The sequence below is a fragment of the Salvelinus alpinus genome, chromosome 10 (genome assembly GCF_045679555.1).
Source record: "Salvelinus alpinus chromosome 10, SLU_Salpinus.1, whole genome shotgun sequence".
NCBI classification, from domain to species: Eukaryota; Metazoa; Chordata; class Actinopteri; order Salmoniformes; family Salmonidae; genus Salvelinus; species Salvelinus alpinus.
In genome coordinates, this window is record NC_092095.1 from 23,116,304 (window position 1) to 23,130,709 (window position 14,406).

Sequence of the window (14,406 nt, forward strand, 5' to 3'; positions counted from 1 at the left end):
AGTACTCTGCCTCTGTATTTCTCTGGTTATTACTAGTACTCTGCCTCTGTATTTCTCTGGTTATTACTAGTACTCTGCCTCTGTATTTCTCTGGTTATTACTAGTACTCTGCCTCTGTATTTCTCTGGTTATTACTAGTACTCTGCCTCTGTATTTCTCTGGTTCTTGCTAGTGCTCTGCCTCTGTATTTCTCTGGTTATTACTAGTACTCTGCCTCTGTATTTCTCTGGTTCTTACTAGTACTCTGCCTCTGTATTTCTCTGGTTATTACTAGTACTCTGCCTCTGTATTTCTCTGGTTATTACTAGTACTCTGCCTCTGTATTTCTCTGGTTCTTACTAGTGCTCTGCCTCTGTATTTCTCTGGTTCTTACTAGTACTCTCCCTCTGTATTTCTCTGGTTCTTGCTAGTGCTCTGCCTCTGTATTTCTCTGGTTATTACTAGTACTCTGCCTCTGTATTTCTCTGGTTCTTACTAGTACTCTGCCTCTGTATTTCTCTGGTTCTTACTAGTGCTCTGCCTCTGTATTTCTCTGGTTATTACTAGTACTCTGCCTCTGTATTTCTCTGGTTATTACTAGTACTCTGCCTCTGTATTTCTCTGGTTCTTACTAGTACTCTGCCTCTGTATTTCTCTGGTTATTACTAGTGATCTGCCTCTTATTTCTCTGGTTCTTACTAGTGTTCTGCCTCTGTATTTCTCTGGTTCTTGCTAGTGCTCTGCCTCTGTATTTCTCTGTTTTTTTATAGTACTCTGCCTCTGTATTTGTCTGGTTCTTACTAATGATCTGCTTCAGTATTTCTCTGGTTCTTACTAGTGTTCTGCCTCTGTATTCCTCTGGTTCTTACTAGTGTTCTGCCTCTGTATTTCTCTGTTTTTTTATAGTACTCTGCCTCTGTATTTCTCTGGTTCTTAATAGTACTCTGCCTCTGTACTGGTTCTTACTAGTGTTCTGCCTCTGTATTTCTCTGTTCTTACTAGTCCTCTGCCTCTGTATTTCTCTGTTCTTACTAGTACTCTGCCTCTGTATTTCTCTGTTCTTACTAGTCCTCTGCCTCTGTATTTTGCTGGTTCTTGCTAGTACTCTGCCTCTGTATTTCTCTGGTTCTTACTAGTGATCTGCCTCTTATTTCTCTGGTTCTTACTAGTACTCTGCCTCTTATTTCTCTGGTTCTTACTAGTACTCTGCCTCTGTATTTCTCTGTTCTTACTAGTCCTCTGCCTCTGTATTTTGCTGGTTCTTGCTAGTACTCTGCCTCTGTATTTCTCTGGTTCTTACTAGTGATCTGCCTCTTATTTCTCTGGTTCTTACTAGTACTCTGCCTCTTATTTCTCTGGTTCTTACTAGCACTCTGCCTTTGTATTTCTCTGTTCTTACTAGTGCTCTGCCTCTGTACCTCTCTCTTTCCCCTCTGCAGGACAGGGAACCATTTGAAAATCAGTAGGTCTACTGTGAAACGCTCACATTCTTTACATTACAATCTATGCTTTAATTATACAGTTATTACTTCTAATGATATTTTACCCAGTGAAAATAAATGAATGAATGGATGAACCAATGATGTCCATCAATCTCTCTATCAATCTCATGTGTGTTGGTTTTTCTCCATGCAGGAGAGGCGTAAGTTTGGCCCCCTGGGCTGGAACATCCCGTACGAGTTCAACCAGGCAGACTTCACCTCCAGCATGCAGTTTGTCCAGAACCACCTGGACGAGTTGGACGTGAAGCGTGGCGTCAACTGGAGCTGCCTGCGCTATATGCTGGGCGAGGTCCAATATGGCGGCCGCGTAACAGACGACCTGGACAAACACCTTCTCAACACCTTCACCCGCGTGTGGTTCAGCGAGAGCACATTCGCCGACAAGTTCTGTTTCTACAAGGGTTATACTATACCCAAAGCCAAGAATGTGCCGGATTACCTGCTCCACATTGATACGCTGCCGCTGGTCGACTCGCCAGAGGTAAGAGGGGGGAGAGATGTTATTGGTGTGACATTAGTGCTACATCGTTATTTTCTGCTTGCAGTTAGCAGACGGTTCATGTTAGACAGGTTTTGGTTATTTTTGAATAGGCTACTATCACACTGGAGCAACAAACATATTTTCCTCTACTCAAACATACAACACATATACTAATCACAGTTGTGTGACCAACAGGTATTCGGTCTTCATCCTAATGCTGACATTACGTACCAGACAAACATGGCCAACGAGATCCTAAGCACCATCATCAATATCCAACCCAAGGACAGTGGAGGAGGGGGAGGGGAGACAAGAGAGGCCACTGTCCAGAAACTGGCCAACGAGATGCTGGACAAGCTGCCACCAGACTACGTTCCACATGAGGTAACCAACCTGACATGGACAAGGTTGATTGTGTCAATCAGGGGTTGGGGTCAACACTTGTTATATCTTGGCTCTGTAAAGATACCATATGTACCACAGATCAACTGAGCAACTACATCAATAATAAGGTCCCCTCTACTTTGTGCTTCAGGTGAGAGCTCATCTTCAGAAAATGGGCCTTTTCCAGCCCATGAACATCTTTCTGCGGCAGGAGCTTGACCGCATGCAGCGAATCATAGGCTGTGTACGGAGTACTCTCACCGATCTGAAACTGGCCATTGATGGTAAGTCTCTAAAAAACACATACTGTAAATGCATACAGAGGTACTATAAAAAAGATAATCTGTAATAAAAACAACAACTTTCACACTGTACAGTGTAATTAGCATGGAAATACAATACATAGCTAGTTAGCAACTTTTGAAAAGAAATTAGACAACATTTTTCTCTACTCCAAAATCGAAGTGAGACCTTTGAGTCTGATTATAGGTTTCAAGTCCCTGAACTAAATTATCTACCATTAGGGACCATTATCATGTCAGAGGATTTGAGGGATGCCCTGGACAGCATGTATGACGCTCGCATCCCCAAGCTGTGGCAGAAGATCAGCTGGGACTCAGCGACGCTGGGCTTCTGGTTCACGGAGCTACTGGAGAGGAACCAGCAGTTTCATACCTGGATCTCCAGTGGACGGCCCCACCAGTTCTGGCTCACTGGCTTCTTCAACCCACAGGTAGGGTATACGTGACCGACCGCCTTGATTCAATCTTGTGTAGCAAAATTTGAAATTGTGTTTCTTTACATTGGATAAAAGCAGAGACACAGAGCTACAGTGGTGTATCATACACTGCATTTGAAGAACAATGGGAAAGTAATTCTGCTTTGAAAGTTGATCAACCTTGAGAAAATGGCCTTTGAATGTTTTGGTACCTACTGGAGAGCTCTTCTTTGTCTACACCCCTTCAGCATCGTTCACACCCTCTTAAGTTTTAGTCGCACCAAACTCTTTAAGGGTTGATCTGAGTGTTCTGTCCTAACAACGACAGTCAAGCACCCAAGCTAACTGGCGAACGTTGGCTAGCTACTTCAAGACACAAATGAGAGAACAGCTCACTGACTATTTTACTCGCCCTAGCAGAGCTGGTTAGGCTGTTTTTATGTTATCCAGAGCGTTGGTGACTGCAACTGTGCTGCTGGCAACAATTTATGCTTTTTTGCCAACGTTTACTGACACCGGACATATTCAACTGGTGTTGAGTGTTTGTAAATGTGTCAGTTATTCTGCGCTCTGGCATACTCAGACGAGAGTGCTCTGAAATCGGAGTAGTTAGCCAGAGTGAATTTACCAGCTACATCTATCAACAGTTGTCGCTGTGACATTCTATTGAAATGGTTACTTGCATAGTGGAGTCTTTTGTTAAGACATGTAGCTAGCTAGCTGGGTAAACAATTAACCATAATCACAACTCAAGACGTTACTACCCTGCATGAATCTGCAGGTAGCTAACCAACCAGGTTCAATGTTAGCTAGCTAACATTAGGCTATAACTAGCAATGCAAATGGCTCTGAGATACAAATAATAAGATCATACACGTAATGTTAGCTAGCGAGCCAGCCAGCTAACGTTAGCTAGCTAGCTAACAGTACACTTTCTAACTTAAAATGAAAACAACTTTACGTTCAAATGGCTCTCCTGTGAAGTGGTGACCCGCGACATATGCCTAGTTTCCTGAAACGAGTCACTTACTGCAAATGTACAAGCTCAGAGGTGGAGCAGACATGGCAGTCGCACCAATGAATATCTGGTTACAGTACTTCGTGTGGAACTTGTACTGTTTATGTATTACCTGGGAATAATGTATATTACATTATGATAGAAATGTTATGATTTTAAATAGTGTTCTTTTAAAGCACCCAGCAACAATGTTTTCAAAGTCATGCCATGATAAACTGTGTGTGGTTTGTCATAGGGCTTTCTGACTGCCATGAGGCAGGAGACCACAAGGATGAACCTGGCCAAAGGCTGGGCTCTGGACACTGTCGTTCTGCACAACGATGTCACCCGGATGATGAGGGAGGACGTCACAGCGCCACCGCCAGACGACATGGGCGGAGTCTACATCTACGGACTCTTCCTGGACGGGGCAGGGTGGGACAAAAGAAACGCCAAACTCACAGAGTCACCTCCAAAGGTTAGCATATAGCATTATCTCATTTTCCACTGAGAATATTTATGCTCATTATTATTTGCTTCACTAAGATCGATGGTAAAAACTTTGAATGAACCAGACCTGGGTTCTGTCAACAACAATATCATACCAATGAAATAGTCCCGAAAGTGAAAACTCTAAATTCAAGTGCACCTTGATTACTTGTATTTGACATAATGTATTTTACCCAGGTCTGTAATGAATTTCCTTTGAGTCTGAAGTTGTTAAAACCAGCCTATTGAGTCTCACCCCCGTCTTTCACTTCCAGGTCCTTTTCACAGTCCTCCCTGTGGTCCACGTCTATGCTATCAGCACGTTGGCTTCCGATGCCAAGCGTCAGCAAGGGATAAGCCTGTACGCCTGTCCCGTGTATAAGAAACCCAGACGCACAGACCTCACCTTCATCTTCTCCCTGCTGCTGCGCACCTTCCAGGCCCCTGACCACTGGACACTGAGGGGAGTGGCTCTGCTCTGTGACTGCAAATGAGTGGACATTTCATTTCAAGTGGTTAGTCATTTTAGTTTTGCAAAACATGTTTGTGTGGGGGGTGGCAGTGGATAGGTAGGGGTGAGTGTGAATGAGTGACTGTGTGTGTGTCTCAACCACATACTGAATATGACAATGACGACAACGTGTGTGTTTATCTAATTCCAAGTGATTTCTCAGAATTACTATTTGTCTACGTAGTGCAAATGAATTGATTAATCAATAATGCTAGTATTTTGTGCAGCCAAATTACTATATTTGGAATTTTTATTAAACACATTTTCAAAGAATACCAGTAGATGTAAACAATGCACAAGTCGTATATAAATTCTTGTTTTTGAATAACTCATCATATCCTGGTATTTTATTTGTTGAAGTGCTGTAGAAAAGATAGCTGTTATGACATGTTTCCCCTATTCCAATTTATCCACTAAAATCAACCCCTCTGACACTTTACCCTGTCAAAAAGCATTTGAATAGCATCATGTCGCATCATAGTAATAACACTTTTATAACATTTTAATAATTATGTAATAAATCATAGCATAGCAAACAAGGATGCCAGTAATTTTTTTCCCACAGTTCTATACCTTATGACTGGGTTATGTGTGTTGTAATACGAGTGTGGTTGTCATAAGCTGTTAGGACACATTTTATGGGAATTTACAAAAGCTTTCGACTACTGTCTTGTCTACTATCTTAATTAACATATTTTGGACGTGTAGAAGATAATTACCATAGCAACAGTTAGTGTAGTACTGCACCGAGGTTAGACCTTTTTAAACCGTGTTCATTGAATAGAAACAAAATCTACAGTTAACAAGAGTATTGGACAATTGAATAAATAATAACATGCACAATGTGTTACCTCTCCTTAGCAGCAGAGAGGCTTAAAATCCATCCTATATATGTAAAGTGGCATAAACTTGAAATAATATCTATAGTCATGCCAAATCACTCACACTATAACAGCAAAAAATATCTAGAAATGGCTTCATATATTTAACCATACTAAATGAGCAGAAGATGCAAATATTCAAGAATCTGCTTATGTCCATAGGGAGTTAAATGATGTACTTACAATGTCTATTCCTACTGGCCATTTGTATAGCTAATTATTGTTTATTTTTTAAATGTCATATCATAGATATTTGACATAATACACAGTAGTTTCCTCACTCACCGTTTCATATAATATAATCATATTTGCCATTTAGCAGAAGCTTTTATCTTCGTCATGCGTGCATACACTGTACGTATGTCTGGTTCCCGGGAATTGAACCCACTACCCTGGTGTTAGAAGCGCCATCCTCTACCAACTGAGCTACAAAGGACCAATTTCGAAATTAACCCATTTTCCAATGAAATGATATATACTTGTTATATATGTTTATATATGCATTACTCCTCAGACAACAGCTGATTTTAGTTTTTCTCTGCAAAAACTGCACAAGAAATGTTATCTATTCACTGAATTCTGGTTCGGCGGGCATGAGTTGACATCATTCAGTCCTGAAGCTCATCACTCTTCACATACCTTCACACAAGACATTTCTCTGTCAAGTTATTGTTTTTCATATGTAACATTAACCTTAATTAAACCATTCATACCTAAACTCAATTTCAACTTCCGTCATTTCAGTAGTTTAGCCTTTACATCCCATATTCAGCCTTTCAACATGCAAATTAACGACAATTGAATGTCCGTTATGTTGTAAGTATGTTGATTATGAAGATGTTGAAAGTCTGTAGAAAATGTCCAATCCCTCAAACTTGCTGTAATTCTTTTCAGTTTATTTGTTTTGAATACTTGAAAGTCCATGTCTAATGTAAACAGGAAAAAAAGAAAAAGAAAATATATATTTACTTGTTCTATATAAATCCTTGAATTCCCAAAACAAAGATGACTTCCAAATGTTACAGGAGTGTGTGGATTATATAAACTCTTCGTTTTGACACCCTAACTGGCCTGTTTCTGGGACAGGGACTACTGGGACTATGGGTCACAGGCCAATCCTAAAAAAAAAATTTAAACAAGGAAAAATAACATGTATGTTGTTGTTTTTCAGTTTCCTTGACTGCTGTTTTAGGAGAGCTGCTTGATATCATTTATCGGTACCTCATCCTCTCCATCCTCAGCCTCCTTGGTCACCTCCGTGTAGGCGAGGTCAGGGCTTGCGGATTTGCGTCCCTTGGGTGGTGGGATGGGTGCGGCACCCTCAGTGACCCCCTCGGCCCCCTCCTGGCCCTCCGCCACAGTCCTCTCCTTCTTCAGTTTGGCTGGCACATGGCTGGCAATAGATTCCTTGAGCCGCGAGCCGGACTGCTTGAGCCTCTCGCCGGACTGGCGGATCTTCTCCCGGCGCTCAGTCGATACGATGCGCTCACCCATCTGGCCAACCTTGCTGTTCATGTTCTCTTTCGTCTTGGTCATGTTCGCACGGGAGAAGGTAGATTTGAAGCTCTCGATGCGGCTCAGGCCTGATTTCTTCATCTTGGCGGCTGTGGACGAGGCTTCCTCCACCACCATGTACTCCTCATCAGACTCAGGGGGGAGCTCAAAGTGGTCTGGCTCCACTTCGGCCGCCGACGGTTTGGGTGCCTTGGGTTGACTGGGTCCTTTGGGTTCCTTTCCGGCTGCCACAGCTGGCACCTCACTGTCACCCTGTAATGAGATCAGAAACCAGGTTGAGTGTCTCAGAACCACCTCAAAACAACCAAAGGGACACACAAAAGCGCTTGTGTGTCCGCTTGCTAGTATACATCTGTAACCTGTAAAACCACACATTTCACTGCACCTATCCAGTGTATGTGACAATAAAACATTTTTTTGTCTGCCTGCTAGTATACATCTGTAATATCAAGTGGTAGCACTTTGTTTCAGGTTTAATGATATCTGAGCTCTGACAGAAGGATTGCAATAGTATTGAGGTTGAATATATAGAAAATAAAGACCAAAATGAAAAGTATTGATGTTGGGAGGAGAATGACCACCATAATATTGACCTTTTTGCCTTAGTTGTTGAATGAAGAATCTGACGTCTTGACAATCCTGAGAAGCATAGACCAACTGCTCTCGCTAAATGCTGCGTGTCCCATAACTCAGTTATTTAATGGGTTCATGTTTCATACAGTACTTCACTCATTAAAGTCAATGTTTGAAATGAGAGCAGCCACTCATGAAGACATTGCCAAGAACCATAAATAATTGTATGAATTACCATAGATGGCAGCTAAATTGGTATCTGCAACCCAACACTGTATCCAGCCCACACTGTGAGCTTCAGTTAATCAGTGAATTTGGTTCAAACCATTATTTGGGACTGTATATCTGTTAACCCAATGAGTCCCACCGTGATGACGGCGCAAATTGGAATTCTAACCCCTTTTAAACGTGGTGTTTGAGCTACAGACTTTTGAATGACTTGAGCTACAAACTATTAAAAGCTATCATTGAAAGGCTCTCACAAACATGCACATGTAACATGCTCTGCTCTATGATGCTCACTAGCTACACAAGAGTCATTAGAAGGTAAGGGGTTCTTCTACATAGAAGATCATAGGAAATCCAAGGACATGGCGTATATAATACTGCAATAAGCTCACATAGTTGCTGTCTTAAACACCAAACTCTGCACAGTTGTCGCTGACTAGTTGGATATTAATTTCCCAGTTAGCAAACAATTTCTGTACTTAGAGCATTCATATAAATAAATACAAAATGATCAGGTTTTTGCTTTGGCTGACCTTTTCTTATTAACATTGGTCAATAAAACTCATGAATACAACTGTTTATGTCAAATTAACTTGTGTTCTACTTGTAACCTTGGTTGTCCTGAAAGGAAAATGGTTCAACACTTCATTGGGAGGCTAAATATAAAGGCTGGACATGCAGATAAATGAAAGTCAATGAAAAGGAGATTTTTGCTGGGGTCTCGGGACTGATAGGGTTCATAAGACAGGTCAACAAAATTTCACAGATTGACCCTAATTGGCTGTTTTTTCCCCACCTACAATCACTTAATAACAGTATGATTTCAGTATTACAAAAAAACACCCTCCATTCTAAAATGTAAATTAATCATGTTCTACGTGCATCTCAGAATTAAGTTATTGGCCTCTAATATTCTATGAAAACACAAGACTTTAATGATATTTCAAAAATAATAATTTATTACATAATTCGAAATGTATGCACTTTATAGAATATGCCATAAAGGCCTACAGTATTTCACAACATGTCAAAAGTTAGATAGAAAGACTAAGGTTTTGATACAACATTGTGTCACCTGAGAGTTTAGCACCATTCATTTAGATATGTGTTCATTAAATAACGCGTTTAAGGAGAACTGGTTTGATAGTCTTTGGCATATATCAGATGTGTACTGGTTCACTTGGGTCTCTCGTTTCCCTCTCCTGCTTGAAGTTATTTGGGAATTGGAGATGCTTCAGTACGTTTTCCATGGGCCTCCAGCTCATTCATCCTTTCAAGAAATGTTCACAAGAGAAAAACCATGTCTTAACATCATATGTTAACATTATACGTCAACTGTTTCATGTGTTTGAATGGCAGTTACATAGAGTGCATTCGGAAAGTATTCAGAACCCTTCACTTTTTTTACATTTTGTGACATTACCGCCTCAATTCTAAACTGGATTAAGTAGTTTTTCCCCCTCATCAATCTACCCCATAATGACAAAGCAAAAACAGGTTTTTAGAAATGTTTGCAAGTGTATTAATAATAAAAAACGGAAATATCCCATTTACACAAGGATTCAGACCCGTTACTCATTACTTTGTTGAAGCACCTTAGGCAGCGATTACAGCCTTGAGTCTTTCTGGGTATGACGCTACAAGCTTGGCACACCTGTATTTTGGGAGTTTCTCCCTTTCTTCTCTGCAGATCCTCTCAAGCTCTGTCAGGTTGGTTGGGGAGCGTTGCTGCACTGCTATTTTCAGGGTCGTTGTCTTGTTGGAAGGTGAACCTTCGCCCCAGTCTGAGATACTGAGCGCTATGGAGCAGGTTTTCATCAAGGATCTCTCTGTACTTTGATCTGTTCATCTTTCCCTCGATCCTGACTAGCCTCCCAGTCCCTGGTACTGAAAAACATCCCCACAGCATGATGCTGCCACCACCATGCTTCACCGTAGGGATGGTGCCAGGTTTCCTCCAGACGTGACGCTTGGCATTCCAATCAAAGAGTTTCATCAGACCAGAGAATCTTGTTTCTCATGGACTGAGTCCTTTAGGTGCCTTCTGGGAAACTCCAAGCGGGCTGTCATGTGCCTTTTACTGAGGAGTGGCTTCCGTCTGGCCACTCTACCATATAGACCTGATTGGTGGAGTGCTGCAGAGATGGTTGTCCTTCTGGAAGGTTTTCCCATCTCCACAGAGGAACTCTGGAACTCTATCAGAGTCACCATTGGGTTCTTGGTCACCTCCCTGACCAAGGCCCTTCTCCCCCGATTGCTCAGTTTGGCCGGGAGGTCAGCTCTAAGCATTAACTTACACATTTATTAAAAATAAATTAGCAAAAATGTATATAAACCTGTTTTCACTTTGTCATTATGGGGTATCGTGTGTAGATTGAAGAGGGGAAAAAGTAATTGAATCAATTTTAGAATAAGGCTGTAACATAACAAAATGTGGAAAAAGTCAAGTGGTCTGAAAACTTTCGAATTTCAAAGTATCATGCCAAAGCCTTACACGTATTCAAGTTCCATTTATGGGTGAGGAAGTTTGCTTTCAATGCTGAATTCAGAGTTGCAGTGCTGTTCCAATATACTCTAACGAGGCATGTACCATTTGCTATATGAAATATTATTACTATTAATGTACTGTATCATTAATATGCCTCTTACGTATTATAGAACACCTGATCTAAACACTTACGCTAAAAGTTCAAGCCTTTGACTTTATAAAATTACAGCCTCACACATGTAGGATTAACATGCTAAACCTTTATGATAGGCCAAGCCCAATAAAACTCTGCGAAATGAAGCCAAAGAAATTATCACTTTTGAAGTCTATTAAATACAATTTCAATATATAACTTAGCCCTATCACGAGGACATCGTTCTGAGAATGTCCTCCCTCATTTTCTGTATAAACTATGTCATTTTGTACATAGTTATATATTTACTTACTTATTTATATACTGACTGACTGACTTACCTACTTACTTACTAATTGGTCTTACTTATTTAATTACTAATGTGTCTTACTTACTAAACTACTTACTAACTAATTTGTCTTACTTACTAATTTGTTTTACCTACTTACTTACTAACTTACTCATTAATCTTACTTACTAATTTCTCTTACATACTAATTTGTCTTACTTAATTACTAATTTGTCTTACTTAATTACTAAATTGTCTTACTTACTAATTAGCCTTACTTAATAATATGTCTTACTTACTTATGCCCTTGCATTCATATAATTCTAAGAGAGGTTTATTGACAATCGCAGCCTCATACCTAATACTTTATTAGGAGGTGAGGGCCTTGACAGGAAAAGGCTCTCAGTATAAAAACAGAAAGAGGACCCTGTGCACAGCAGGCTCTCAGAATAACCTTGTATAATAACTTTGAATAATGTTGTCAGCTGTCATTAAGACCCAGCAAATAGCAGCAGACCCCTTTACAAAGACTGGAGGTGCTCTTCATTATTAGAGCGAGAGAGCGAGACTGTTCTATTAGTGTTATATTCTGACTTAAATTCCAAATAAGTCTTTTTTTTGCCATTTCAATGTTCTCTTGCCCAACATTAGCTGGAAAAACAAAGAGAGTGCTCTTTATTAATATTCATGAACTGCCTTACAGTACGTCGAGCTGATTTCTGTCAAGAGAGTAACTTGTTTTACAGTTTATTTCTCTAAAGAAATTGGGAGATACTTTAATGTGTCAAAATTAGAGCCATCTCTTTTGCTGAGACCAAACATTGTGAATTATATTACCTCAATCACCTCAGCTACCTCGTACCCCCAGCACATTGACTCGGTATCGGTACTCTTGTTGTTGTTATTTTATGTTACCACTGTATTTCCTTAATCTTTTTTAAATTTTATTTTTACAAATGTTCATACTATTCAGCTCTGCATTGTTGGGAAAGGGCTCGTAAGTAAGCATTTTACAGTAAAGTCTACACCTGTTGTATTCGGCGCATGTGACAAATAAGATTTGATTTGATAAATCTGTGCCACTGCAGGTTTAGGCTACAAGGGAAATCTAGGAAGATTAGTTACATCCATAATCTTTTTCTTTCGATCCTCTTATACCGATCTAAATATAAGTGAATCATCACTAACCATGTACATGTTGGGTTTGTGCAGCTTATCCCAAAAAATTGCTACATTTGAATTCTAATTTGCATTTACCAATTTTCATTTAAATGATGACATAAAAAGAGCACCTAGTGGTCACTAAATGGCACAACCGCAGAATGGCAGACAGTGTGGTGAATTAGTCAATCCCAGTATACCAAGAGAATCAACCAACATTACTGTAACCATGCTACAGATGTCCCCACTCCTTGTTTGATTCCTAAACCTCCCTATCATGTTTCATTTTCACTTCCCCCTTTAGCGTAAAAATGGAATGGAAGTGTCTTAACCGTATGACCCATTCTGGACCAGGCAAACATTAGTTGAAGTATTGCAAAATTGAGTACTGAGCAATTAGTAGAATTAAGTTGGTATCACTTTACTTTACCCCCTTATTACCTAGTATTTACTTCAAGACTGTAGGGAACCAGCATAAGTACGTACTGTTACAAAAATATTTGAAGTAACTTCTAGAAATTACTGTTGGTAGTAATTTCACAATAAAAAAATGATAAACACCAGTGGTAATATTAATATAAAATAAAACATTTTCTGTAATGCATTTGAGTAAAAACTGGTGTTAAAATGTTTGAAAATTGATCCGGTGTTAGAGTCATCTTTAATTACAGCATCCATTTTCATAGAAGGGAGAGTATGAATTAAATCAACTCATTGCATGCCTTCAAAGCAATAGTTTCTTATTCAACATTAGTACTGTATGTCACACACACACTTGCATGCCAAACTGCATATTTTTCATTGATTACGCGGTTGCCAGTGAATCCAGTTTGTTTATAGAAAAAGCATGTTGTTCTTTGTTATTTGACCTCCCCCTTTCTTTCCTAGTCTGAAATAAAATGGCAGCCAAGATCCATTCCGCCCCATCCGTGGTTGCTTAATCCAAATCGTATCGTCATTTGCAATTTGCCACATAGATTCGTATTCTTGAGTGCAGCATCTAACCTTTTAATAGACTGCACTATATCTTACGTCCTGTCAAGGCAACTCAGGCCCTGAAATAATCAGGTCAACGGCAGGCTTGCAGCTGTTAGCTTTGAAGGCCAAAGTAAAATTAAGCCTGCACCATTCAACCATCTGAAAGAGTCCATGCTTTGATTTAACTTTTAACACCCTCAATTTTAACAGATTCTTTCAGGGCCCCTGTCTCCATGTTGTTTCTGCCATCAAAATCTCAACTAAAGTCCATGAGTTTGAACAATTTACCACATTCTTCTACAACTCTTGAGAGTATGATCCTTAAATAACCAGTTAGAGGATGAAGATGACAATGGTGAGTACCCCTTGCTTCTGACAGCAATGACATTGGCTGAATGGGCTTACCTGGTAGATAACAACCCGGAACTTGTTCTTGGCCAACAGTTCCTCCTGGGTTATTTCCACCTTCTTGACGCGGATGTTCTGATTCTCCACCCGTACCCGGACATCCTTGATGTGGCAGCTGACCGTCCGCGTTTTCTCCAGCAGCTTGTCCACTGTGCTGCTGGTGGCGGCGTGGTTTACCGTCAGCTTCACCACGTCCTCCTGGATGGTCTTGACGCTGTTCTCCAATTCTAGCTGCCTCTCCTCCATACGTGTCTGACATGTCTGCACGTTGTCAATGATGCCCGCCACACGCTCCAATAGCGCCATGATGGACGTCGTGTCGTCCCCCACAGCCAGACCCAGTTTATCAGCCATGGTTGGTGTCGTCAACCGCCTCGTCTCGGATCCAATGGGAAAGGGTTGAGGTTAGAAATCTTTGTTTTTCTTAGTGGTCAGTAGAAACCGCAGAAAGGGTAACCAGGCCTCTAGGTAGCTTCGACCTGATACTTGTCAGACCAGCAGGTGTTAGGAAGGGTTTGCTTGCTGGATCATTGGGCCATGGAGGGCAGCAGACACCTCGGCCAAAGAGACTCACCGTGCTACTGGTCCCTCACCCAGGTCAAATGCAAAAGGACATGGAGGCTCCTCCTCTCTAGGGTGTGGGCAGCTCAGGGGGATATGAGAGGGCAGATGCCGCCAGTCAGGGCTCAGC

General features: G+C 40.8%; 2 protein-coding genes across 2 annotated transcripts in view; one reads left to right on the forward strand and one right to left on the reverse strand.

The window, feature by feature from the left end:
• The window catches only part of dnah5l (dynein, axonemal, heavy chain 5 like), a 73,563-nt gene extending 67,944 nt beyond the window's left edge, over nucleotides 1-5,619 (forward strand). Inside the window, exons 72-77 of the mRNA XM_071328458.1 lie at nucleotides 1,615-1,962; nucleotides 2,158-2,346; nucleotides 2,498-2,630; nucleotides 2,871-3,079; nucleotides 4,318-4,539; nucleotides 4,826-5,619. Of these exons, the coding sequence (XP_071184559.1) occupies nucleotides 1,615-1,962; nucleotides 2,158-2,346; nucleotides 2,498-2,630; nucleotides 2,871-3,079; nucleotides 4,318-4,539; nucleotides 4,826-5,044 (1,320 nt within the window). The 3' untranslated portion in view covers nucleotides 5,045-5,619. The remainder of the gene's footprint in view (nucleotides 1-1,614; nucleotides 1,963-2,157; nucleotides 2,347-2,497; nucleotides 2,631-2,870; nucleotides 3,080-4,317; nucleotides 4,540-4,825) is intronic.
• LOC139531731 (caveolae-associated protein 4a-like) lies at nucleotides 5,294-14,406 on the reverse strand. Its single transcript, XM_071328457.1, has 2 exons — nucleotides 13,713-14,406; nucleotides 5,294-7,709 (listed from the first exon to the last, which is right to left on the reverse strand). The coding sequence occupies exons 1-2, from the start codon at nucleotides 14,067-14,069 to the stop codon at nucleotides 7,131-7,133; spliced, it is 936 nt and encodes a 311-aa protein (XP_071184558.1). The 5' UTR covers nucleotides 14,070-14,406; the 3' UTR covers nucleotides 5,294-7,130.